Source organism: Peromyscus californicus, unplaced genomic scaffold, assembly GCF_007827085.1.
Source record: "Peromyscus californicus insignis strain IS unplaced genomic scaffold, ASM782708v3 Scaffold_6__1_contigs__length_162567912, whole genome shotgun sequence".
NCBI lineage: Eukaryota > Metazoa > Chordata > Mammalia > Rodentia > Cricetidae > Peromyscus > Peromyscus californicus.
In genome coordinates, this window is record NW_026294584.1 from 138,458,362 (window position 1) to 138,485,238 (window position 26,877).

General features: G+C 49.3%; 1 protein-coding gene across 1 annotated transcript in view; it reads right to left on the bottom strand.

The window, feature by feature from the left end:
- Positions 1 to 2,139: 2,139 nt before the first annotated feature.
- Positions 2,140 to 26,877, bottom strand: part of Clstn3 (calsyntenin 3) — a 30,997-nt gene continuing 6,259 nt past the window's right edge. Inside the window, 14 exon segments of the mRNA XM_052721195.1 lie at positions 2,140 to 3,045; positions 3,278 to 3,307; positions 3,309 to 3,464; positions 3,466 to 3,482; positions 9,753 to 9,888; positions 10,304 to 10,449; positions 11,243 to 11,413; positions 11,734 to 11,960; positions 19,744 to 19,892; positions 20,023 to 20,180; positions 20,926 to 20,979; positions 21,546 to 21,708; positions 25,720 to 25,832; positions 26,559 to 26,840. Coding sequence (XP_052577155.1) covers positions 2,905 to 3,045; positions 3,278 to 3,307; positions 3,309 to 3,464; positions 3,466 to 3,482; positions 9,753 to 9,888; positions 10,304 to 10,449; positions 11,243 to 11,413; positions 11,734 to 11,960; positions 19,744 to 19,892; positions 20,023 to 20,180; positions 20,926 to 20,979; positions 21,546 to 21,708; positions 25,720 to 25,832; positions 26,559 to 26,840 — 1,943 coding nt within the window. The 3' untranslated portion in view covers positions 2,140 to 2,904.

Genomic DNA, 26,877 nt, shown 5'->3' on the forward strand with positions numbered 1-26,877 from the left:
AACAGGAGACTGAGAGAGGCCAAAGGCCTGGTTTTCTGCTCTTCTGCTTGGAAAGCCTCAGTCTCTGAGACTCACTCAGGGTGAGTGAGGACCTGGAGGTTGACAAGAGGGAGGAGAGGGAGGTTGGATACGCTAGAAGTCAGGACTGTAGATTTCAGACTCTCTGGTACTCTTTGGAGAATTAAAGCTTCGGGTGCTCTTGAGCCTCTGACCTTCACCTCGGGCTTCTGAAGGATGACAGGAGCAGCTGGAAGACTCCTTCCCATGCAGGGTCGTCACAGATACAAACGACACTTCAGGGCATCTTCTGGGCCACCTTCCACCCCCTAACTTCCCAGGCCAATGGGTCACCAAGGCAGCTCCTCTCTCCCCAGTACGTCTTCTGAGTCTGAGGACCACCCACCACGTCATGCATCATTTGGGAGCTCCTAGTGTGTGCCTGGCCCTACGAGTTGCAGAGGATACAGAGACTCTATCTGGTAGACATACGCATGCTACGGTCTCAGGGGAGCGTGCTGCCATGGAGGTGTGACCACAGGGTATCTGAACACAGAAGACCTCCTGGAAGAGGCAAGAGTTGAACGGAGCCTTCGATAATGAGTAGGGCTGTTGGGCAGCCAAAGGGGGGAAAGACATGCCAGGCAGAAGGAACAATTCATACAAGGGACGGAGAGACAAGAAAGAGCAGGGTAGCTCTCAGAAGCGCCAGTTGTTCGTGTGCCCTGCATTCAAGTACGCGGGGCAGCGGTAGCAAGGAAGTCAGGCAGGGGAAGGGGCTGAGAGGCTGCCAGGGGATCTGGGGACTGACTCAACCAGCAACAGAAAGGAAGATTATTCCAAATAAGAGAACGACGCAGGTGGCAGTGTGTGTTGGAAAGGCCACTAAGGCCCAGAGCTAAAGGTGAACGAGAGTGGAGTAAGTCAGAGGAGACGGAGCAGGTGGGAGGCTCAGGACAGACCAGGTCAAAGGTGAAGAGCACACATCAGTGTGACAATAGCAGCAGCATGACACGGCTGAGAAAACTGAGGAAGCCATGACAAGGTTTCGTCACCATGCGGACACGGGGATGGGTGAGAAAAGGAATCTAGGCTGACCGCCAGCTTTCCGGATTAGGGCACTGCATGGGAAGGCTAGGGAGGGGGAACCATGACTGCAGTTTGGGCAAAGGCTAAGTTCGAGGCAGAAGATGCCAGGCCTTCATATCAATAGACAGGTAGAAATACCAAAAAAGAAAAAGACCTGGGTGAGAGACATACATGTGGAGCCATTAACGTACAGCTGAGAGCTGGAACTGTGAGCTAGGTCCAGGGCACCTGGTAGAAGTGGGAACCGAGGTGAATGGAGCATCAGTAGACTAGAAAACTCCAGCTCCGCCCCACGATGCCACAAAGGACCAGGTAGGACTAGGGAAGGGCTAATGCCCTAGGTCACAGGGCTCTTCGGACAGGAACTAAGGTGCCCTGGTATTATCGCCTGGACAGGAACAGTACAGGAGGGACAGTGTCCACGGCAGCCATTTCCTCTTCATTAGCTCCACCTGGGGCCTAGGGACAACCAAGGCCAGAGAACCAAGGGCCCAAAAGGTTGAGGACAGACCAGAATCTGCCATCATAACAGTTCAGTGTGAAGAGAGCTAAGGCCACACAGTAGCCATGTCAGGGGATGTGGCAAAGCAGAGGTCCCTGGGGCCTGAGTCACAGATTGGTCAGAAGAAAAAAAAAAAAAAAAAAAGCCCTGATTCCTTTGTTGCAAAGAGCAGAACCACCAGCCCCCCTCCCTCAGACTCTCCAGGTGGGAGCTGACGTGCTTGGGGTGGGATGTTGAAAGTGGTGAGGAGGAGCTGACAGGCTCCCCGGAGAGTACTGGGCATTTGTCCATGCTTCGACGTCATTCTTTCCCAGGATGCAGAGGGAAGAGGACAGTGTGAGTCGTGTCTCCCCACCCACCCGCCCCCACCCTATCCCCCGTTCTTACCTTCCCAGGGACCTGACACCCTAGGGATTCCCACAGCCAGGGCCACCATATGACAGCCAGAGCCAGCCCTGCCCTACGTCACCTCAACCTGCTCAGAGACCTAAAATGGCCTGCGGGGTCAGAGAGGCCACAATCACACAGCATCAGCCGGGTAGACAGCAGACTAGAGCTCTTTTCTGGTTGTTTTATTTGAAAACCCTAAGGTGTGTCCCCTCCTTGACCACACCCATCCCCTACCCTCACCCCAGGACATGACAATGCCACAACACACGCACACATACACGGCTGTGAGCTGCACACAGAAACACAGGAGCTGTGCTCATGACAACATTGAAAAAATATACACTATATATAATACACCCGGGGCCCCCGCTCCTCCTCCTTCCCCACAACCTAGGCACAAGCAGGCCGTGGAGAAAGGGACGGGGACCGTAGGACCTTGGGACTGGTCAGGCAGGAGAGGAAAAGAGGACAAGAGATGGGGGAGCAGGGATCCCCAGAGTGAAGTGGGAGTAGAGAGGCGAGGGGACCCTAAGGGAAGCAGGGAGGGCCCAATGGACAGGACAGAGTAGGATGGGCACACAGCAGGGCTCCTAATCAACCCCATTCCCACCTCAACCATGGCTGTTAATGTCCCCCTCCCCCAATACAGTGCATGACTGGCAGCCAAAGTCACCCAGCCTCTCCCAGCACAGCCAGCTAGGGCAGGCAGACGCCTCAGAATGCCAGGGAAAGGGCAGCCCAAGGCAGGGGCAGGCTGGAGGAGGAGGGCAGCCCCTGCGGGGCCTGCTGGGTTCTGAGAGTGAAGGAGCACTCCGCATAAAGAGCTCTGCCTCCCCTTGGTCTTCTCTCAGAATGCCTTTCTCCCTTTCTTTCCCGGGTGCCTGTCTCTCTCCAGGGCAGGCCTCCCTCCAGGCAGGGTTGGAGCCTCAGTAGCGGTGTGGGGGGCTCTCAATGATGCGCCTCTCATCGCTGCTGGGGGAGTCGGCTGCCTCTGAGTCGCTGCTGTCCTCTTCCTCTTGCTGGCCACCAGCAACCCCTGCCACACCGGCCTGCTGGTTCTGATAGGACTGGAGAGGGCAGAGGCAGAGAGAACAAGAGCTCAACGGCCTACCCACAACCAGAGCCTCTCCTTAAAGACGCGTACGCAGGCATGCACGCACCACCACGGTGTCCCTCCCCATCTCCTCCCGCATCTCACCCTTCCTCCTCCCTGCTCTCAGCAGCTGTACCAGGAGCTTCCACCCGAGGCCTGGACCCTCATCGGGGGTATTTGCCCCCTCCTTCCTCCAGGCCACTCACCTCCATGGGGTTCACGATTATGGTGAGAGCAGGAGTCATCCCAGAAGAGGTCAGGGTCTTTCGGGTCAGTGGAAGCCCCTGAGGGTCCGCCAGTTCCCGAGACGCGGCGGTGAAGGGAGTGGATCCGCACTAGGCCGAGGATGACCATAAGCACCAGGAAGCCCACACAGACCACAATGATGAGCGTAAGCCGCACTGGGGACCACTGCAGGGAGAGCTAGGAGTCAGGGGAAGCACAGCACACCTGGGAGATCGGGGCTGTAGGGCGCCTGAGGGAAGAGGTCCCGGTAAGAAAAGACAGCCCCACGGAGGCCTTGAGGAAGCCACGAGCCTGAGAACGTGGAAGAAAAACAGACCCCACCAGGAAGGGTAAACAGGAAGTGGAGGAAGGCTGCTCCCTAGGGCCGAAGACACACAGACCGGAAGGGAGAGGTGCAAAGAGAGGTGGGTGGTGTGGAGAAGGCCCCCCAGCCTGGTGCTGCCTTGACCAACCATAATTGCCTTTGTGTAAACGGCAAAAACTGGACGCTGCCTATGCCTTTCTGCCTGGACCTTCCCCAGGGACCGCCTATTTCCCAGAGGGAAAGAGAGGGGCAGCTAAAGGGCACTGACTGGCATGAGAAGAGAAGCAGCTGTAAGCCTAGCCTCCTGACCAAGGAGCTGCTGTCCCCAAGGCTGGGGGACAGGTTCCAGTGGCAAGGAATGGCCCCTCCACTTACCCCACCTGGTCTGAGCTCACTCCTGCTCCGTGACACCTCCCTTCTCCTTGTAGGCTTGAGGTTCCTGGTCCTGCGGGGATTCTGTTCCTTCCCAGTCTCCCCCCTGAGGTGTTCCTGCTTCCACCGCTGCACCCCCCAGGCTCCCTGCCCTGTAGCCTCATTCTGATGCCCAGGTTCAGGGGTACATGGACTCTCACGGGCAGAGAGAAACACATGGGTATGTGCACTCTCACATGGACCTTGGAGCTGATGGCGGAAAAGCAGATGTGCATACATAGGCACGCGCCAACAAAGAGCGAGCGGGCACACAGCTGGACAAACGTTGCCATGCCCCACACCCGAGCCAGGCCTCTAGTTACCCACACACCTGCCTGTACCAGCCACCTAGCAGCCTGCTCACAGAGCAGGATTAACGGGATCCGTGTCAGAGTCTCTAGCACAGCACCAAAGAGCCATATAGGCAGGGTCGCGCAACTCCCTACCAGCTGGGCAAACCAAGCAGTCCCCTGAAGGAACACATAAGCACTACAGGCGTGGGCCCCACGGGCCGCAGAACAAGCAGCTGTAAACACAACCGGGGCTCCCTTCTGCACGCACACACAGAGCACTTGGAGAAGCGTAAGGAGCCAAAGCAGGGGAGCCGCAAAGCCCTGAGACAGCAAGTGGGAGAAGACAACCCACAGATACACTCCCAAGCCCAAAGCCCTCTTGGGCAGCTGGATTACTACCTGCCACATGGATCCACACTTCTCTTCACACCCTAGGCAATCCTACTGCTAAGAATTAGTGTGTGTGTGTGTGTGTGTGTGTGTGTGTGTGTGTGTGTGTGTGTCAGACTAGCAATCAATCACACAAGCAAGCCTTACATGAAGGTCACATTGCAGCCCAGCCTCAGATTTACTTACATCCTAAAACTCACACATTAAGAAACAGAACAGCCTAGAGGAGACAGCATAAAAGCCCACATACACCCAGCTGCCGACCCCTCTTACCAGCAGCCAAGCACACACACAGCCACCACTCCAGGACCAATCAGGTAAGTGGAGAATGCCTGCTGGGGCTGTCCCAGCCACCACACACCTCCCGAAGGCTGCCCTGATGGCTCTCTGACAAGCCGGTTCGCAGCCTGACCTGACCCATGGCCCATTTGGGACCACTTGCCAAATAGAGCTAACTCTGCGGGGGCGCGGCCAGCAGGCTCACTAGGCCCTGGCTCCAAGGCAAAGATGGGCCTGGTTGGATCAGCATTTCTCAATTGCCTGGGTATGGGGGAAGCAGGGGAAAGGGGACAGAGCTTCTCTTTCTGTGCAAGTGCCCAAAATAGCCCCTCTCGGGTCCCCAGGTCAATGGACAAGTCCAAGGAGTAATGGCCCTGCCAGCAGATGGGCCCTGTGGCCAAGCCGAGGAAATCCCACTTTCAGAGTGCAAGCCACAGCAGGTGACCTTGCACTAATGGGGACCATAATAATGAACCCAAATCAGATGCATTTGTACCCCTGAGGCCCCGACATAATGAAGGAAACGCCATGTTGATTACCATGAACATGAAGTGACTTCAAAAAGGACAAATGCAAACACCCCAGCTGTAGGCCGACAACTCTCATTCATTAGGACAAGCCAGTAGGTTGGGAGAATTTTTAAATTAGCTACAGACTTCAAAAAGCCCATTCGATCTTGCTGCATTAGATCTACACGGAGAATTCTGGCCTTGAGTGACCACTGCAGCCAACAGTAAGGGATGCTTAGCAAATGGTCCAGGTGGTCGTAGAGACACTGTTGAAAGCAGTCTATAGCCCAACATAACACCCCCCCCGCCTTGATGAAGAAAGCCCCTCAGAAGAGCTGTCTTTCTGCACCCAGCTCCTACCCTGTGATTCCATGCTTTTTCAGGTTCCTTCTTGCTTTAGCTACCAGCTCGGATTTTTGAATCTGGCACAGCTTTGCAGCCCCACAGCAGCTCACAGTATACGCTTCATATGAGCTGACAGCAGTCCCTGGCTTCACGCATCTCATTCTCCTCCCGTCGCTGTCCTGCCTGCCTGCCTTCCTAATCCTTTTCTCTTTAGAGTATTTTGGTTCAGATTTGTTTGTTTTGCTTTATTTTGGTTTCATGAGATGGTGTATCGCATTGTTGCCTGGGCTGGGCTTGCTCTCTTGGGCTCAAGCAGTCCTCCTGCCTCCGCCCCAAGTAGCTGGAAATCTAAGTACACAACGCTGTATCAGGCTTGTTTTCTCCTGTCCTTTTCTTTCTTTCAACCATGGACCCTGAGAGAATTAGTCATCTTTTTAGAAGGAATTTTCTTTTTTCTTTCTTCTTTTGTTTTTTGTTATTTCATTATACAGGGTTACGCAGGCTATTTCCATGCAAGTATATAATGTATTTTGAACATAGTCACCCCAATACCCCAATACCCTTTCCATTCTACCCCATCACTCAAATTAGTCACTTTGTTGCCCCAGACAACTTCAATTCTTCTTCTTCCACGTCAACATCATCTTCTTTTTAATACTGTGTCTTTGCGTATCTTTCTGTGGTGCTTCAGGTACTTATAAAAATCAAAGTAGAGAAAGGGTTCCCAAACTTAGCCGAGCAATGGAGTTACATGGGGATCTTTAAAGTTAAACCCTGAAGGAGGTGGCTGACGAGATGGCTGTGGGAAGAGGTGTTTGCCTTGCAAGTCTAGTGACCTGAATCCAATCCCTGGAAAGCATGTAAAGACAGAAGGCACTGGCTCCACAGAGTTGACCTCTGACCTCTGACACATGTGCCCACATAGACACTCACACACACCCAAATATACAATAATAATATTAATTAATTAAAATTAAATAAAATAAAAAGGCAATGATACCTGTCTCTCACCAGTTTGGGGTGTCAACCACCAAAAGATTTTAGTTCTCCATGTGACAGGTGTGAATCAAATTTTGGGATAACAGCATAATGTCTTCATCATCTTGTCTCACTCCTTAACTACCCCCCAGTCCTCACCATCTCTCATGCTTCTTCTGCCTGCCTGAGACTCCTACTCTCCACGATACTAGCGCAAACTCTGCATATGTCAAAAATCTTCCTTGACTGTTCTTATTCACCGGGATCTCTTTTCTCTGCTGCATAAGAAGCTACACAGAAATTAGCCTCTGCCATTGGAGGAGATGGTAGAGCTACGTCTACTCTCTACATCATCTACCTCTGAGACGGCAGAGCTACGTCTACTCTCTACATCATCTATGTCTACTCTACAGCTCATCTACCTCTGAGATGGTAGTTTACTTCTACTGCAGCTTTAGAGTAGTGTAGCTTCATGAAACCCTAGTTGTGCAAAGCAATGCTTGGACTTGGGAGGTGAAAGGGAGGGAACACCTTGGTGTCAGAATCAGTGTACGGGACAGGTTTGGTAGATGTGGATGAAGTGTGTCACCCGGTGAGCTCAAGCTATATCACTCACAAATGGCCTCAGAAAAATGGTGAACTCTGTACCTACTGGGGCCAAAATAAGGGAAGAGGCGAAGGCAGGTGACTACTGTCCATGGAAATCTCAACAGGAAGTGTGGTTGACCTGGATGTAAGTCACAAAAGGACATAGTATGCAAGTATCAGAGCAGGGGGATGAGGGACAACAAACACTGCCTTTGGAGCCAGCGGGGACAAGGCAGCTGGGCACTCCGGGTGGAAGCCTTGAGCAGTTAGAACAAGGACATCCCTCCTGGGACCTCAAACCAAAGAGAGAAAGACTGAGATCAGGGCCATGGTACCCAGATCTAGCTTGAGCCCGCTCATGGGAGCAGAACCTGGCATCCAGCCCAACAAAAGGTGCACGAGGTGACCCAGTGGCCCTGAGCTCCTCGAGAAATTGCCTAAAGAGACTGTGACCTTATGCTGCTTTTCAAAAGTGATGGCCTGTGGCCTTTGGGGGTGAGCTCAATGTTTAAAACATTTAAATGACCTCCAGAGCCAACTCCGACACAAGTGGATAGTGAAGTTGGGTAACTTCACTGGGTCAAAAGCAAGGTGTGTCTCAAAAGTGACGGGAATAAATAAACGCACCTCCAAATGGGCTCGGACAACAATTCTAGAAGGGTTCCCAAGAGTCACTATCAGCAATGTACCACCACTGTTCAGATTTTAACAATTTAAGACAAGACTTACTTTATAATCTGAAGTGTAAGTATCAGATTACAAGATGGTGTGATGTCAACTTCATAAAATATAGATGATAGATAGATAGATAGATGATAGAAAGAAAGGTAGGTAGGTAAGTAGGTAGATAGATAGATAGATAGACGATAGATGGTAGATGGGTCGGTAGATAAGTAGATAGATAGATAGATAGATAGATAGATAGATAGATAGATAGATAGATAGATAGATAGATATAGATAGATGATAGATGGATAGATGATAGATAGATAGATAGATAGATAGATAGATAGATAGATAGATGGTAGATGAGTTGGTAGATAAGTAGATAGATAGGCAGGTAGATATAGATAGATGATAGATGGATAGATAGATGATAGATGAGTAGATAGATAGATAGATAGATAGATAGATAGATATAGATGATAGATGAGTAGATAGATATAGATGGTAGATGGATAGATAGATAGATAGATAGATAGATAGATAGATAGATAGGTGATAGATAGGTAGACAGATAGATAATAGATGGGTAGATAGACAGACAGACAGACAGACAGATAGATAGATAGATAGATAGATGAAACACAGTAGAACCATACCGTACCCCAGCAGGATTGTAGCCTCAATCTGACAGAAGTAAGGTTAATTTTTCTTTTTCTTTTTTAATTTATTTTTCTATTATCAGCTTGGTACAGTATAAATTCTTATCCTAATAGTGAAATGTTTGATTGAGGCTTGCCCAGTAATTGAGTAAAATCAAAACTTATTATAAGCCACAGTCATCCTAGGGTCCCCCCAGCTATATAGCCTCCCTGGTTCTGTGGGTTGCAGTCTGTATACTCATGTTTTCTCCTTTCTTTTTTTATTTTTTTATTTTTTAATTAAGGAACTCTTAGTATTAAAAACAATCATTGAGCCACTATTAAAAGATCATAACCAGTGGGCAAGACAACATTTGGCATGTGTTGATTTAGAAATATTCTTGGAATTTTCCAGAGAACATACAATTACATGTCTAATAGTGCCGACTCTTTCCGTGGGGGTGGGGGGTAGCTATTCTGTAATTCTTTCCTTGTATCGCATTTATGTGTTTATTATTTGTGTATGTGAGTCATTCTGCCACCCCTCGTTGTCCTTTTGTTTTCTCTCTCCCTCTTCCCCTCTCTCTCTTTTTCAATAGACAGATCTCACCACATAGCCTAGGCAGGCCTTCCTCCTGTCTGCCCCAGCCTCCTGAGTGCTGGCGTCATAAGTATACACCATCACACATAACTCCTAAAAGTCCTTTATACCCCCAGCAGCATAAATAACTTCACTACAGAAGATCTCTAGATCCCAGCTAACTTGACTTTGGGAGCAGGGAGGGCAGCGAGAATAATAAAATGCCTACAGTCCACACTGCTTTGTGATTCCAGGCTTGAGCACCCTGCATTGACCCAGGATTCACCTTCACAGTGGAGTCAACAGTCCAGGGGGATGCAGAGGTTCTCCCACAGCCATTACTAAGGCAGGTACCACACAGAGTAGGATCTACTGCCTGGACCTCCTCCGCTCCCAAGGTAGGTATAGGGATGGATGTCATGCCACGCTCCTCATCCCCACTCAGCTTACGTACTGGAGTTCCGGTGGGAGCTGGCCAGGCTGTGTCCAGCCATCTCAGGAGGAGGCTGGTGACCCCGGTGCAAGAACTGCTGTGAGCTGAGCACGTGACTGGGGTGGGCCACCCGGTTCATGCTATGCAGGACGTTGACCTAAGGAAAGGGAGGACTCTGTAGGTACAACTGCTTCTCCCCAGGACCCTTTCCACCCAACTCCAAGCTCACTCAGTACACCCTCTCTCATTTGGGATGGGACTCCTACGACACAGTGTGTGTGGAGATCAGAGGACAACTTGCAGGAGACAGTTCTCTTTGCTATGCGGTTTCTGAGGATTAAATCCAAACAGGCCACTAAGCTTAGCAGCAAGCCGTATCACCCATCCCTATCGCCTTAACTATCACCCACATCTCCTCCTCTTTCTCCTCTTCCCGCTTCTCCATCTGTCATGGGTCTAGGAATCTTCAATGCAACAAAGCCCCTGTCCATCAAGCATCTACCTGAGTCCAATACATCCTGGCTCCTTGCCAGGAGCGGGTGACCTAGAAAGGAAAGGGATTCTCTGGGTACCTCCACGATGAATTCGTTGCTGGAATAGCGGCCATTCATCTCTGAGCAGGAAAGCCTGAATTTCCTGGCATACAGGGCGGCTCCATGCCGCAGCTGGTAACGAGCATGCCTCAGGATCTCTTCATACACAGTGATGGTCTCCACCCCTGGGGAATAAGGAGACAAGCTCAGTGGAGAGGTCAGTGAAGGGAGGTCCAGGGCAGCAACAGGAGGGATGGTTAGCCCCATCCCTCAACAGAGGCATAAGCTGACACCTAGGAGAAGAAACACTCCCACACACTGTGATCTACAGGGGTAGAGGAAGCCACGTTTGCTTCCCGGCCCCTCTCACCTAGTCATGTGGCCTTTGGGACTCCCCAAGGATGAAAGACTCTAGATAGTTATAGAAAAGAAGGCAGAGACATCCTCCAAGGGAAGGAAGATAATAGACAGAAGGGACACAGTTTTGGTGAGGCCCAGGATGGAATGGTCATTGCCGTGTTTTCCCATTCTCCCTCCCGGACGCAGTTGCCTCTGGAAACCACCAAACCGTCGCTCCCCACCGTTCACTGAGTGAGGACTGAAAGCTGTGGTGGATGCAGGAAAGGATAGAGAGCCTAAACACACCCAAGAGCTACAAGACTCCAAAGCTGGTTGGGGAAGACAGAGGCAGGAGAGAGAGGGCAGAGACCTGAAGGGACCTGGAAGTGGAATCAGGAGAGGAGGGGAGCCTGGCTCTGGAGAGTAGAGGGAAGAGAGATGGGGTTCAGAGACTCTGCCCAGGCATGCGTCCCTCAATCTGGAAACCAAAGGATCTTCCAGCTAAGAAGGGACAAAATGGCATTTGACCAACATCCTAGGAAGGAGGAGCCATGTGCTTAATTGGCAGAAGGCCACACACACACACACACACACACACACACACACACACACACACCCCAGATCCTGGGCCTCACTGACCAGCAATGGTGAGGTAGGCAGATGTGTTGGTGAGCTCCAGGCCTCGCTGCTGCAAGGATGCCATGTCCAAGAGCAGGCTTTCTCTCTCAGGGTCTAGGTCATCTCCCACCAGAGAAATTTCACAGCCGTCCAGGTTGTGTACAATCTCATCTGACATGCGTGTGTCTGTCACTGTGGGAGAGAGTCGGGGTCAAGGTCAGAGCTGTGCCCATTGAGGTGCTGAGATCCGGCCACTGTTATCATATTATGGTCACTCCTCCTCCCCACCCAGGGCCACTCCTTAAGGAAGGCAAACATCATCATGACTATCAACATGCAACATTTCCCTACACTCGTGGCTTCCCAGAGGCTCTGGTTTTTAAGGGTGAGTTGTTCTCAGTCACACTGACCTGTGAGAAAGCCTTCCCATTCCATCCCCGCAATCACTCCCTCTTTCTGGTTCCAGACATCACTGTTCTCTGGACCACATCACCCCTTGGGGTCATCCCTACCTGTGCCCTGCCAACTCTCATCTGCTTTGGCCTCCACCTGGTGGGAAATGGAGCAGGTGATCTGAAGATCCGGGAACAAGGGGACGCCCTCGGGTCCCTCAAAGTCCACAGCAGGGCGGGCAAAATGAGCTGTGCCACTCAGAAGAATCTGGGGGGCATCAGGCTGAAGGACCACCACATAGCCTTCCACTTCAGGGATGGAGACACAGGACTCTTCACTGAAGCACCTATATAAGAAGAGAGGCAGCTTGTCACTCCCTTAAAAACCCAGAGTCTGCCCAAGCATGATGGCACATGCCTTTAATCCCAGCACTTGGGAGACAGAAACAGCCGGAGCTCTGTGAGTTCAAGGCCAACCTGGTCTACATACAAGTTCTAGGCCAGCTAGAGCTATACAGTGAGACTGTGTCTCAAGAAACTGAGCCCCCACCTCTGCATCAGAGGACCACCCCAGAGAGAGTGAGGGGAGGAGAGAAGACAGTGTCAGCCTCCCTATACCCAGTCCCCCACAGCAAAGCCCTTCCTTGTACAGCATTGCTACAGGAAAAGCAGAGGGTAAGATAGCCTCAGTCTGTGGGGTAATCATCAAGGCTACACACCATGGAATGTCTGTCACGTTCTATTTTAACAAAAATAAAATAAAATGAATAAAAGAAACTGAACTAACAAAAATGCACATACATGAAGATGGAGTCTTGCTATTTCACATCCTCTTTCTGCCTTTCCATCAAGCATGGTTCTCGACGCAAACCGATGGGCGAACCGCGCTATGAAAGTTGCCTTAAATATAAGGCGAGCGCTTTGACTCCATCAAGCATGGTAACACATGCCTGTAGCTCAGCACTCAAGGGGCTGAGACAGGAGGATTGCAAGTTCAAGGCCAGCTTGAGCTAATACTCTGTCTCAAAAAATAAAAATAATGCAAGGCGATGGTGGTGCACGCCTTTAATCCCAGCACTCGGGAGGCAGAGCCAGTCGAATCTCTATGAGTTCGAGGCCAGCCTGGTCTACAGGGTGAGATCCAGGACAAGCACCAAAACTACACAGAGAAACCCTGTCTCTAAATAAACAAACAAACAAAATGTTAAGTATAAACACATAGTTCTTTTCCCAGTGACAGTTACATGGGTTCAGTAAAACATCTGCCAGATATGGGTTCCAAAATATCCAACACTAAGAGTGAGCTAGGGTGGGGTATCTATCAATAATGTCCTCTTGTGTGTGTGTGTGTGTGCGTGTGTGTGTGTGTGTGTGTGTGTGTGTGTGTGTGTGTGTGTGTGTGTGTCTTCTATCTCTTTTACTGGACATCTGCCCAGAAGACTTACTCAGCCAACCAACCAGCTATGCTCCCACACACTCTTCCAGCCCCAGCCCTTGAGTAGCACCCTGACCCCCTCACAATCTCAAGCTCTTGCTAGCTTATGAAGCATTTTGTCATGTTATTTCCTTACAGTAGTGCTTCTGATAAGGGTAAGAGACCATGCACAGTAGCGCACATCTCTAATCGCAGCACTCAGGAGGCTGAGGTAGGAGGATTACAGAGTTCAAGGCTACACATCAGAGTACCGAGCCAGCCTTGGCTAGATAGCAAGACCCTGCATCCAAAAAAAAAAAAGGTATGACACATATAGTTTAACTACCCTAGACACTAATTACCAAATAAAAGAATGCTGCGCAGAGATACAATGTCATACATTACTTGTTTAGAACAACACTATTCACCATGAACTTACTAAAGATTCTTCAGTTGCTACAATAAAAGTGTTTTCTGTCTACTATATTAAGTTAATTAAAATAGTAAGTAATATAGTAATATAGTAAGTCAATAATCAATATTTTGGCATCTCTGTAATTAATGACTTCTCACAGCATGTTTATTCTCTACTTCAAACATATGATTCAATATATTTTTTTATAAAGTCCATTGGCTCTTCCAGGATACTGTAGTTCAGTTTCCAGTATGTCATGTTGGATAACTCAAGCTCCAGGGATGCCCCCTTCTGGCCTCCAACAGCACTTGCACACAGGAGCACACACACACAGACAAACATACATACAAGTAACTAAAATAGTTGGAAAAGTAGAATTTGAGGACTTGGTAGTTTCTCAATAAAAGAATAACATTCTAAGTTTGGCGTGATGGTGCACACCTGTAATCCCAGCACTCGGGAGACAGAGGCAGGTAGGTCCCTGTGATTTCTTGGCCAAACCTAGTCTACAAATCAAGATCCAAGCCAGCCAGTGCTACATGGTGAGGTTCTATATAAATGCCAAAAACAAAATAAAATAAACAAATGCTAGGAAAGAGAAAAGGAAGGAAGGAACTACTAGACCACACAAGCAGTATTCGCCACAGAGTCAAGGCTTCAGCCAGAGTCCAACTGCAGCCCATGTTTGAAGCCCTGATTTGTATCAGGGAAATTTTCCCTCCCCATGTCTCACCCTCTTCCTGCACCTTCCACCATAGAAACAAGACAGCCTTCACTAGACACCAGAGCCTCAGTCTTGGGCATCCCAGCCTCCAGAACTATGAGAAATAAATGTGGTATTGTGTTCCCCGAAATGTTGTGCACGCTAATGAACTTATCTGGGGTCACAGAACAGAACAGCCACAATATTAAACATAGAGGATAGGCGGTGGTAGCACACGCCTTTAATCCTAGCATTCCAGAGGTAGAAATCCCTCTGGATCTCTGTGAGTTCAAGGCCACATTGGAAACAGCCAGGCATGGTGACTCACGCCTTTAATCCCAAGGAGTGATGGTAGAAAGCAGAAAGGTATATAAGGCGTGAGGACAAGAAACTAGAAGCATTTGGCTGGTTAAGCTTTCAGGCTTTTGAGCAGCACAGTTCAGCTGAGATTCATTCTGGATGAGGACTCAGAGGCTTCCAGTCTGAGGAAACAGGATCAGCTGAGGAACTGGCGAGGTGAGGTGGCTGTGGCTTGTTCTTCTTCTATGATCTTCCAGCATTCACCCCAATAACTGGCCTCAGGTTTGATTTTATTAATAAGACCTTCTAAGATTCCTGCTACAAACCTCTGTTTTTATAAATCCCCCAGTCTCAACTATTCCATTATACAACAAAATAAGTCAGGAAATTGGGACCAGAGAAGCAAAGTGTTGCAGTAACCAACATCAAACTGTGAGAGCAGCTTTGGAACCAGGAAGTGGGGTAGAAGGCGAAACGGTTTGGAAGGGAACGCTCGGGGAGGGAGTTGCGCTGCCGTAAATGGAGGATTAAGAAGACTCTGTTGAGAACTCAGAGGGAAAAAGCTCTTTTGTTTTGTTTTGTGTGTTTTGTTTTGACGAGTTTCTCCCTGGGCCCAGGGCTCACCAGTTGGTTATACTGGATGGCCAGAGAACTCAGAATCCAGTCTCCCCCACTCGACCTCCCTCAACCATCTCAGCACTGGGGTTACACATGCCACCTCCTGACTCTTTCGTGTGAGAGTTGGGGATCTGAACTCAGGTCTCAGGCTTGAGTGGTAGGCACTTTATCTACTGAGCATCTCCTCAGCATGGAACCTCTTAAGAGATGACTGAAGATGCCATAATCAGGATTTTGCTAGAGATGTGGTCCAAAAAGGCCATTGTGCTGAAGTCTAATGAGGAGATGGAAGTGAAGACTCTTTTGTAGAAAACCAGAGTCAGGGCCATCCTTGCATACACTGGCAAAGGACTGAGCTGCATTCTGTCCAAGTCTGAGCATTTTTGGAAGCAGAACTTAAAGTCAATGAATAAGAACAACTGATCGGGGCTGGAGAGGGCTCCCTTGTTCTTCCAAAGGATCCGAACTTGGTTCCCAGCATCCACTTCAGCGGCTCACAACTGCCTGTGACTCCAGCTCCAGGGGATCTGAGGCCCTCTCCTGGATTCCATAGGCACTCACAAACACATGTGCATCCATGCAGATAAATGATACTTTTTTTTAAAGGCTAGTTAGTGAAAGAAACTCTACGACAAAAATTGAAGAAGTTGCATGAGTACCTTTAGTCATAGGATTAAGATGAAAAGAAAACAAATTTAAAGATGGAATTCATAATTCAAAAGCAAACAACATATGGATTTGAAGGATTCACAGCCTCCCAGGTGAAGAATGAACAAGCAGACAAGAATATAGCCAAATGATCCTTGATAAAGGGATCATTGCCGACAGAAGGAAGGTGCTGTTTATCAAGACAATGGAAAAATAAAGGCATTTCAGAGATCTTCAAGGCAGCCCCAGGATGTGGAGAGAATCAACATTCCAGGCCTGGGTCACTTCAGGTCTCCGTTCCCTACTTTCTGATACAGAGCCCCACCTCCCCACCCCACCCCTCCTAGACACGGTTCAGCCATCCCAGGTGCAGCCTGGATCACCTATGAGAGCACACACAGGCTCTGGTAGCATCCATGTGGTGGATTCTAGAAAGAGGGGGCATGGTTCATTTCACCTTGATTTCAAACGATTTCACAGAGAGCCCCAAGAGTTATGAGGGCAGAGACAAGACCGACATTCAGTCCTCCAGAGCAATGAAGGCCAAGTCACCAGAGGCCCCAGAGCTGCAGAGCTCCTAGCGTGGGTCATCAGCCTGGCAAAGCTACAGTAAAAACTGTTACATAACTGATCCCAGCAAGTCCTGGAAGGAGGTCTGTCTGACGCCTTCTGGCTGACCCCCAGCCCAGTGTCTCTAAGAGCAGCACAGGGAGTCGGGGTTATTTGAAAGCTTTTGTTTTCTTTTGTTACGGGGGGGGGGGGGGGGGGGGGGGGGGGGTCTCATGTAGCCCAGGGTGGCTTCAAACTCTCCATGTAGCCAATGATAACCTTAAACTCCTGATCCTCCTGTCTCCACCTTCTGAGCCATGTAGCATCATGCCCAATTTGTCTTGTGCTGGGACTCAAATCCAGGACAAGCAATTCTACCAACTGAGCGGCATCTCGAACTCATTATTGGGAAATCTTAAGATCTGAAACTAGCACAGCTACGGAGACAGTTCAACCAGCAAAGTACTCACCACGCAAGCTTGAATGCCTGAGTTCAGATCTCCAGCACCCACATAAAAGCCAGGCTCGGTGACACACACTTGTACCCAAAGTGCTGGAGTGGCAGAGACAGGCGGATCCTTGAACTTACTAGCTAGCCAATCTAGGCAAATTGGCACACTCCAGATTCAGTGAGAGGACCCAACCCAAAGGATAAGGTGGAAAGCGATTGAGGACACCTGGTGTTTATCTCTGGTCTCCACTCATGTGCACACACATGTTCACATACAAACAAGTGCATGTATGTATACACAACAGAGAAAATAAAACATAATATTAGGTAAGTGTGATGTGGCACACTTATAACCCCAGCACTCAGGAGGCTGAAGCAGGAGGGTCACAGGTTCAAGGTTGCTTGGGCTGCATAGTGAGATGCTGTCAGTCCTGACTACTTGGGGATGTGCTTTCTCTTTTTCCTTCATTCTTCTCCCTTCCAGAAAGGGCATGTCTAATCTATGCATGCCCCTTTCATTGTTTTGGGGAAACAGCTAATTTGTTCAGTCACACAGGCCCGAAGATAAAGAAGCATTTGCCTCAGGGCATATCAGGCCCTACGATGCACCCAGGTCTCATCTGATGCCACTCAAGACTTTGGGTTTTTGGAGCTGATGCTGGGATGAGACAAGACCGTCAGGATGGAATAGATGGTCATACAGGATGCATCCTCATTAATGGATTAGTACTGACTAGAAGAGAGAGGGGCTTGAGCCTAACAGCTCCCTCTCTCATGTTAATGTTCTTCCTCTCGATCCCTTTCTCTCCTTCCCTCCTCCCTCCCTCCTTCCTCGCACCGCCCCCAGGCTCTCAGCTGTTCCATTAGAGGATGATAGAGCAAGAAGTCCCTAGCCAGACACTGGCCACCAATCTTAGACTTCCCAGACTCTAGAACTATATAAACAAACAAACAAACAAATAAATAAATAAATCTCTATTCTTTCTAAACTGCCCAGTCTCAGGCATTCTATTATAGTAACAGGAAGCAGACTAAAGCCAGGCATGGTGGCTGATGCCTGCGATCCCAGCACTCAGGAAGCTGAGTCAGGAGGACTGCTGTGAGTTTAAGGACTGTGTGGGCAACAGAGTAAGACCCTGTCTCAAAAGCAACAACAAACAAAGAAAAAAAGGCTGATTCACCCTTCTTGAATGAACAGTCTTGGCAAAGGGGTTGTGTTCTGCAGGGCTGGGGACTCTGGTCTCTATGGTTGGACTAGGTGAAAGGATTTGGAGGAGAGGACTGAAGTCATCAGCATTACCAAGCACACCCAGTTGACTGTCGGAACTAACAGAAAAAGCTGTACCCTCAGCAGGTGTGATGGGCTCAGAGCCCCTGAAAGGAGCCTGTTATAACCTGCAAATGGCCCCAGCGCCCTGGGAATGGAACACAGGCAGCAGCAGACCTGGGCTGCACTGATGCTCTAGGTGATTCAAACAGGAAAAGAAGGCTGTACCAGCTTCAAAAGCCAAATAAACGAGCTGGTGCAGAGATTCTGCGTGGCATACAAACCTCGCACTGCGGGCAAATATGGTCATCCCAGAATGAGTTGGAAAGACAGAAAAATAAAAGTGAGGAGGATTCAGAAGAAGGAGAAATTCTTCCTGGGCAGGATAGAAATAGAGTTTTGTTTTTTTTTTTTAAAGAAAGGTAGGAAGAATCAAGAAAATTAGCAATTGAGGTAGCTTTGAAAGGGTGAAGGACTTTGCCCCAGATTCGATTCACAGCAACCACATGGCACCTCAACACAGGTTGTAACTCCCACCCTAGGGGATCTATCCATGCCTTCTTCTGGTCTCTGCCAGCACTGCACAAATGTGGTATGCAGACATACGTGCAGGCAAAACACCCATGTACATAAAAATAAATAATATTTTACAAAAGAAATTCTGACTAGTACAGAGTGGGGTTCATACAGCTCTGATCCATGTTCACAAGATGCTCAATAGTCTGTGACCTTCAGCTCCAGAGTGTAACCTCATGACAGCCCAGCACCCCCTTCCATGAGTCTGATTGGAGCTTGGTAATTGTGCCCAGTTACTTTAGGTCTCAGGGCCCCTCTCCCAAGATATCTGAAGTCAGATGCTTCAGGGAATTTATGGAGAAACTGAGGCAGAGAAGGGAGAACACCTAAAATCTGACTCCTGAATTGTGTGGTCCACCCACTAGATGGCAGTATCTCCTAAAACTGCCCTACAGACCATAACTAGGGGTGAAACCGCCTACAGAACAGGCACTCTGGCAAGCATTTGCTCTAGATTGTAGCATTTATTTCATAACAGTTGCACTGGTCAGGTTCTATCATCCCTCGAGCTGTGTTTTAAAATATCCTATAAATACTTAAACCTTGAAATTCACAATTTTTTTCTGCTAAAGAATTCAAAAATCATCCCATTAGAATGCAAAGTTCATCAGGTTTTTCCGGTAAAGGACAATCTCTCTCTTTTGGAGATACAGTCCCAGGCGAAGCTACTCACCTGCCACCACACTCTAAAAGCAGCCATGAACAATAGGCAAACAGGCAGGGCTGTGTGCCACTGAAACTTCCCAGAGTAGACAGCAGGTCAGCTTTGGCCTGGGACCATTCATGGCCTGGGTTCATCAGATTCATTTTGCAAGAACTTGGTGAAGTAAGACTAAAATAGGCAAAACCAAGCAGCGTTCACCATTTGCCCAAGGTCATCCAAACAATTAGTATGGAGTCAGAATTAATGCCAGGTCTCCCAGTTTCTTCTCTGTCCCACTTTATGTATCAGCATAGAGAAGATCAGAGCCCCCAAATCCTGGCAACACAGTTTTGCAGAGAGGAACAGATTGGGAAACCTGATTCTGGTCCAAGCTCTTCTACCAACATGACCTTCAACAGGTCAGCTGTCCTCTCTCGGTGCTCAGGGAGGGACGTGAAATGAAGGTATGGCTAGCTCTAGGGATGTCCTAAGACAAAGAGTGACACTGGCCCTGCTCTATGATCTGACCTCCCACCCGACACTCACTTGACAGCGGTGGTGAGGCGCAGGGGCCTGACGCCGGGTGTGGCAAAGCGCAGAGTGTTCATGTAAGCCACATGCTGCAGGGCATGGTTGAAGGTCTCCACATCATCCCCTTCCAGGGTGAGCAGGGACTGCGAGGGGTTCACGTGGACCTGGGTCCCAGACACAGACATAGCTGAGAGCGACACCAGGAGGCAGGAGAGGAAAGGTGCACAAGTGTAGAGGGGCCAAGGGGAGGGGCAGGGGCATGCCGGGAAAGAGAGGGAGTGGAAGGGGCTATACCTTCATGCCTTTGCCCAGGCTCTCGAAATCCCTATAGTCCAGCCCCTCCCGACATGCATAGAGGCACTCGATGACCTCACGGCTCTCCAGGCGACCTGAGCGCACGCTGAAACCAGCCAGGTAGCCGTGGAAGTAGTGGTGGATCAGCAAGGGGTCTCCTAGGGCGGGAACACAGGGGCAGGCCAGGTGGTGAGAGGAGAAAAGAGGAGCAGAGGAAAGGTGGGACCGAGGGTGGGGCCGATGGAAACGGGAAAGGGAGAACATATAGAAGGCTCCAGAAAGAAAACGAAAATGCGGAAATAAAAGAAATGAGAGGCGAGAAAAAAATGGGGCTAGGGGTGGGATAGAGAAGACCGATGTGCCAAAAGGCAGGACAGAATTTTTGCCTAGCATGTGTGAGGCTCTGGGTTCCACCCCTAGCAGCACACAGGGAGAAGAAAAATGAGAAAGGGAGGAGGAAAATCACAATAAGGAGGAAGGGGAGGAGGAGGAGTGGACACAAAAAGTTTCTGAGGAGAGAGAAGGGGAAAACCACAGTCAAGAAGAGGAACATTAGAAACCACCAGGAAATGAGGAGACTGTGAGAGAGGCAGTCTGTCCAGGGACATGCAGGGAGACCAGGATGAATGTGTGTGATCTTCACAGGTGCCTAGACTGTCCCCTCCTGCTACCTGTTTTCTGCCACGTGGAAAGTCGGCAAGAGAAGCATTACTACATTCTGTGAGCAGGGAAAAAAAAAACCTCCCCAGAATCCAGCCAAGCTATGCCCAAGGACACCTGCTTGGAATGGTCCAGAGACTCTGTACCATGGCGGAATGTCTGTGAAGCAGACACTAGAGAGGCTGGCTCGGGGCGGACCATTGAGATTAGAACTCCGGTCTCCAGTTCTTATACACGGTGTACCTGGGGTTGTGTCTGTACTGTTGTCTCCTTTTTCCTTCTCTTTGTTCTTCTCTTCTGGGAACCAAGGGGGGAGAAGTGGCAGTGAGCAGAGGGCTGTGACAAGAAGTTCTGTAATTCCCCTAAATCCTCTCACGCCTTGTAGGATTTACAGCCTCTCAGCAGAGCCCCAACCCCTCTTATGCCATGTCCTAATCTTGCAGACCTCTGTTACAGATGACTCTGTTGCTGAGGAGACAGGAAGGTTCTGGTAAGATAAGTCCACAAACAGAAAACTAACAGTCCTCTGGAAGATTCCTGTCCTCCTGCAAGGGAGAGGCCGTGGACACCATCATCTCTTTGAGGGAACAAAGTGAGACCTGGCTGGAGTTATACTGTAGATTTGTGGATGGAAATTCCACCAAGTTTAAGGTACTGATCCACACAATGGGGGTGGGGGGGCGGTAGTATCAGAAGCACAGGTCTCCTCCAGCAAAGATTATTGGGAGTCATCACCCTGCCCAGCTGTCCAGAGATGCAGGAGGTAGCCTCTGCAGAGGGACAGGCTAGCCTCGCTCCTCACCTGACCACCTCCCCTCAGCCCCAAGCCACTGAGTCTTTACTGAGAAGATCAGGGGACCCACCAGTCCAGCAGGCCCCAATCATGAGTGCAGGTTCTCTCCTGGGTGGGTGGATGAGACCGTTGTCATGGATGAGAGCTGGGTCAAAGGAGATGCCATCGGTGTAGAGTGTGACTGTGGGGAACTCGAGGTTCAGGGCATAGTGGTGCCATTCATCGTCACATACCTGGGGGTGCAGAGTGAGGGCCAGAGCTTCTCAGTTACTTGCTCTCCGAGGAACTAGCCCCAACCCTGCTCCATGTCCTGGAGACAGGACAGTCCTATACATCCCCAGTTCTACCAGCAAGGCTGCCCACCCAACTCAAGGAATAGTATCCTTGTCCAAAATCTGTAAGACAGGCAACCTTCTATCGAAAACTCCATGAGTTGGGGGAACCTTTAACCCTACAAACAGAGCTAGGCACAGGAGTACATGCCTAAAGTCCAGCAATTCAGGAGGATTACTCGAGTCCAGGAGTCTGAAAGTCAGCTTGGTAACACAAAAAGCTCTTGTCTCAAAAAAATTAAATAACAACAACCAAAAAAAAAAAAAAACCACTATGTTGTAAATGAATTTCTCCAAAGATATTTATGAATGGATAGATGGAAGACATTGTGATTTCCAGGGTGGTTTCTAACCCAACAGGAACCTCTGGGATATCTACTGTTTCACTCTGCCATTTCTCCTGGAGTCATCGAGATGGGAGAGGAAGGCGTAGGAGTCTCTTCCTTACCTACTTCCCAGTGTTGGGATCCCTCAAGGCTGAGGCACCGGCACTCTCCCTTACCTGCTCTACATCCTCTTCCTTAGGAGTATCCTAGTCTGTTCACAGGACTGTTCATCCGTCCACATTTACACTGGTAACACCGCCATGCCCATCTCCAGCCCAGAGCTCTCCCCAAATTCTGGGCTTTCCACTCAGATGTCTCATGGCCATCTCAAACTTAACACGCATAAGATGGAAGCCAATATGCTTCCCAGCTCCCCTCACATCCCATCCTCCACACCCAGACCACCAGCAGGTGCTTTCGTCTCAGGACCAAACAAAACTAACAGCTGTGGGTTGCTATGTAGGACTTTCCATCTCCATGGTCCCATATCCGTGAGTCCCCAGGCCCTTTTGTACCTCCTCTTTCTTCTTTGAACTGGAGAAAGAACCTAGGGCTTTGAGCTTCTGAGGCAAGCACTCTACCTCTAAGAATATCCCTGGTCCAGTCTTTTTTCCGACATTTTGTTTCTGCTTTGGATGGTTGGTTTGGGGCTTGTTTTTTGTTTGTTTGTTTGAGGCAGCGTCTCTCTATGTAGCCCTGGCTGGCCTGGAACTCACTTTTTAGACCTAGATGTCCTCAAACTCACTGAGACCCACCTGCCTCTGCCTCTGGAGTGTTGGGATTAATGGTGTGAGCCAAGAGCCATCATACCTGATGGTTTGGGTTTTTTGAGTCAAAGTCTCATGTTGCCTGGGGCTAGCCTCAACCTCATCAGGACCTTGAACTTCTGACTTCCCCTGTATACACCATGACACCTGGTCTTATGTGGTGCTGCAGAATTAGCCTAGAACTGTTCCCTGTTCCTCTCATATCCCATCCTCCACACCCAAACCACCAACAGACGATTTCCTCTCAGGGCCAAACTAACAGCTGTGGGTTTCTGTGTAGGACTCTCTATCTCTAGACTGCCATCAGTAGGAAGGCACTCAGCCAACTGAGCTATACCCCCAAACAAACGGTGGTGGTGGTGGTGGTGGTGGTGGTGGTGGTGGTGATGGTGATGGTGATGATACTTAAAAAAAAAAAAACAAAGTCTCACTAAATTGCCAGGAGAGTCTTGAACTTTCAATCCTCCTGCCTCAACTTCTGGGGTAGCTGGGATCACTGGCCTGTGCCACCAGGCTTGGCTTGCTTCCACCCCTCTACCTCATCAGTATAGCCCTCCCACAACTACCCAAGTGACCATCTTAAATTATAACTCTGACCAAGTCAGAGTCCTGCCTTAGGGCCTTCAGACAAAGGCTCCCAGAAGCCGCTGTCCATTCTCCAAGCACTCCTCCGCCCTTCCCGGATGTCTGCTGTGCCTCAGCCCCACTCATCTCTTCCTTGCCTCAGAGATTTCCCATCTGCTGCTCCCATTTAGATTTTTTTAACTCCACCTCCTCTAGAAGCTAGGTTAGGGTCAAGGACTGACTTGGCACACACTGGGTCCTGGGCTAGATCCCCAGCTCTGCCAAAAAGAGGAGATGGGGAGTGAAACAGAAGACAAGGGAGGAAAAAAGAAAAAGATGACAGCTTACCTACCCAACTAAAATATAAGCTAAACGAAACTGAGTATTTTGATTCATATTATTATTATTATTATTATTATTATTATTATTATTGGTTTTTCGAGGCAGGGTTTCTCTGTAGCTTTGCGCCTTTCCTGGAACTCACTTGGTAGCCCAGGCTGGCCTCGAACTCACAGAGATCCGCCTGCCTCTGCCTCCCGAGTGCTGGGATTAAAGGCGCACCACCACCGCCCGGCTTGATTCATATTATTAAACTCCATTATACCCTTAGAATCTATCCATTGAAAAAGCAAGCACTTAATTTGTGTTTAATAGATGTTTTAAATAAATGATAAAGAAAATTTTAAAGAGAAGGACTAGGGATGTAGCTCAGTGACAGAGCACTACCCTAGCACATGTAAGGCCCTGTATTCAGTCCCCAGCAACACATACACACACACACCTACACACATTCACACACATATACACACACACATACACACACACACACACACACACACACACACACACACTCTAGCCTGGCATGGTGAACAGGCCTATAATCCCAGCTCCTTGGGAGGCTGGGACGAAGTGATCACAAGTTCAAGGACAGCCTTGGCTACACAGTGAGTTAAAAGCCAACATGGGCAACTTAGGGAATGAAACCTTGTCTCAAAATAAAAAGTAAAAGATGGGCTGAGGACACAGCTCAGCGGCAGAGCGAGGCCCTAAATTCAATCCTCGTCCCACGGAAAAGAAAGAAAGGAAAGGGTGAGAGTGGGGAGGTAACAACATGGAGAAAGATCCAGAAGCAGCAAATGCAATCTCTCTATAAACGTGCTACAAACAGCAAAGCTTTTGTAACCAGACCTCGCATGTCAGGTTTGTGTTTCCCAGGCCTTTCCTTCTCTTCTGTCTCCTGTGCTTTTTCCCATTTATCAATTACCCTTATGGGGTGTGTAGGAAAGGCAGACAATGGAAACTCAAATTGGCTCTCACTGGCCCTTGTAGTCAACTTGGCGAAGGAATAGACAGGATACGGTGGCACAAACCTATGGTCCCAGCATGCAGGAGGGCTGGAAGTTCAAGGCCAGCCTGAACTATAAAGACCATCTCAAAAACCAGACTGCAACTCTGAAGTGTTGACTTAAGAGAGAATCTTAGTTCTTTTGTGCATTTTTATCTATCCTTCATAAGCATGGACAAAATAGAGAAGATTAACGCATATAGAGCATTTTTAAGTCTGTAAAGTTCTATTGTATAATTTGATCATACAACCACCTCAGGATGTAGAATTATTTTTAGCCTTGTGAAAAGGCTAAAGTTGAGCTTGGCATGATGGTACACACCTGTAATCCAGGTACTTGGGCAGTGGAGGCAGGAAGATCAGGAGTTCAAGGTCATCCTCTGCTACTTAGCAAATTCAAGACCAACCTGGTCTACAAAGAGACCCTGTCTCAAAAAATAATAATAAAATACCATAAAGTGAAAAGTTACAAATTTTAAAAATATTAGCCAGACAGTAGCAGTGCATGCCTTTAATCCCAGCCCTCAGGAGGCAGAGGCAGGCGGATCTCTGTGAGTTCGAGGCCAGCCTGGGCTACAGAGTGAGTTCCAGGAAAGACACAAAGCTACACAGAGAAACCTTGTCTCAAAAAACCAAAAAAAGAAAAAGAAAAGAAAAGAAAATGAAATAAAATGAGGACCAAGATGGATGGCTAGGTTTAGTAGAGAGTTGCCCCTACTTCCCTTCAATCTACGAATGCTTCTCTAGGCAGCAAGCCTTGAGAGGACCAGACAACCTGGGGTAGATTAATCAGGGACTGAGGTTGGAGGAGGGCCAATTAAAACAACAACAACCCCAGAAGCTTGGAAACTCCTTCCCTAAAAGTTAGTTCCGCCCAGCCAGCCCTCTCAGAGGCAGGCCCCTGTCTCACCTGCTCCAGCTTCCAGAGAAACTTGACGGGACGTGCACTCTCAAGCAGTGGCCAGTAGAGGAAGGCAATTCTGCAGCCGTGGACCGTCAGTGAGTAGTGAGAGAAGCCATCCTCTGGAGGATAGGAAAGGGACAGGAGTCAAACACAGGCTGAGGCGAGAGAAGGTTCAAAGTGACAGTTGAGGCTGATTTTTGTGCTCTCATTTCCTCACTGCCATTGAGAGGGGCATGTGGAGAGAGTCGATCGGCTCCTAGAGAAATGGGTCAACCTTTACATGGGCACTGGTGGGGCCTTTGTGGGTGAAAAGATTGGACAGGGATGCAACTGCCAGCAAGAAGGACAATGTCGTCTGGGAGTCAGTCCCGCTGCACCCAGAGCAGGAACATCTCAAAATGTCATCTCAGCAAGTCACAGAATTACAGGGGTGGCAAATCTAGCCCATGAACGGTGCACGGTGGCGTTTGCCATAGTCATAGCTACCAGGCAAAGTAAGGTAGGAGGACCTCTTAAGCTCATGAGTTCGAGGTCAGCCATGACAGTCTAGACAACATGGCAAGACTCCATCTCTTTTTCTGAAGGTGGTGTGGGGAGTACAGTGGGACCTTCCTGAAATCTCAGTGCTCAGAAGGCTGATGCAGGAGGACTAGTCGTTCAAGCTAAGGGCCAACCTGGGCTACACAGCAAAACTGGAAGAAAAAAAAAAAACCTAGCACCATCAACTTACAAATTAAAAGAGGGAAAGAGACCTGTCAACAGTCTGCACTGGGTAGTGACAGGTGACAGATGTGGGACAAGGAGCCAGTGTCCCACCTCAGGTTAGGGCCCCACGGAAGACTCACCATTCTGGACTGTGTTACACACAATGGTCTCCTCCTCCTTCTTCCCCTTGCTGGGAGTCACGCCATGCTTCATCCAGAAGGACAGGGTGAAGTGGTCACTGAGGCCATCCTGCGGTCCAGAGCCCAGCCCTGCTGGGCCACCCAGGGGAACCTGCACAGCTTGGGTGCCGTTGAACCAGTAGATGAGGCTGCTGTCCTGGCTGTAGTGCACGGAGAGCCCCGCCGTCCAGTTGGCATTGGGGCCGGGCATGGGCAACAGGTCAACCTCCCCAGTGGCAGCACCTGCAGAGGGCCCAGGAGGCACAGGTGTCAGGGCTGA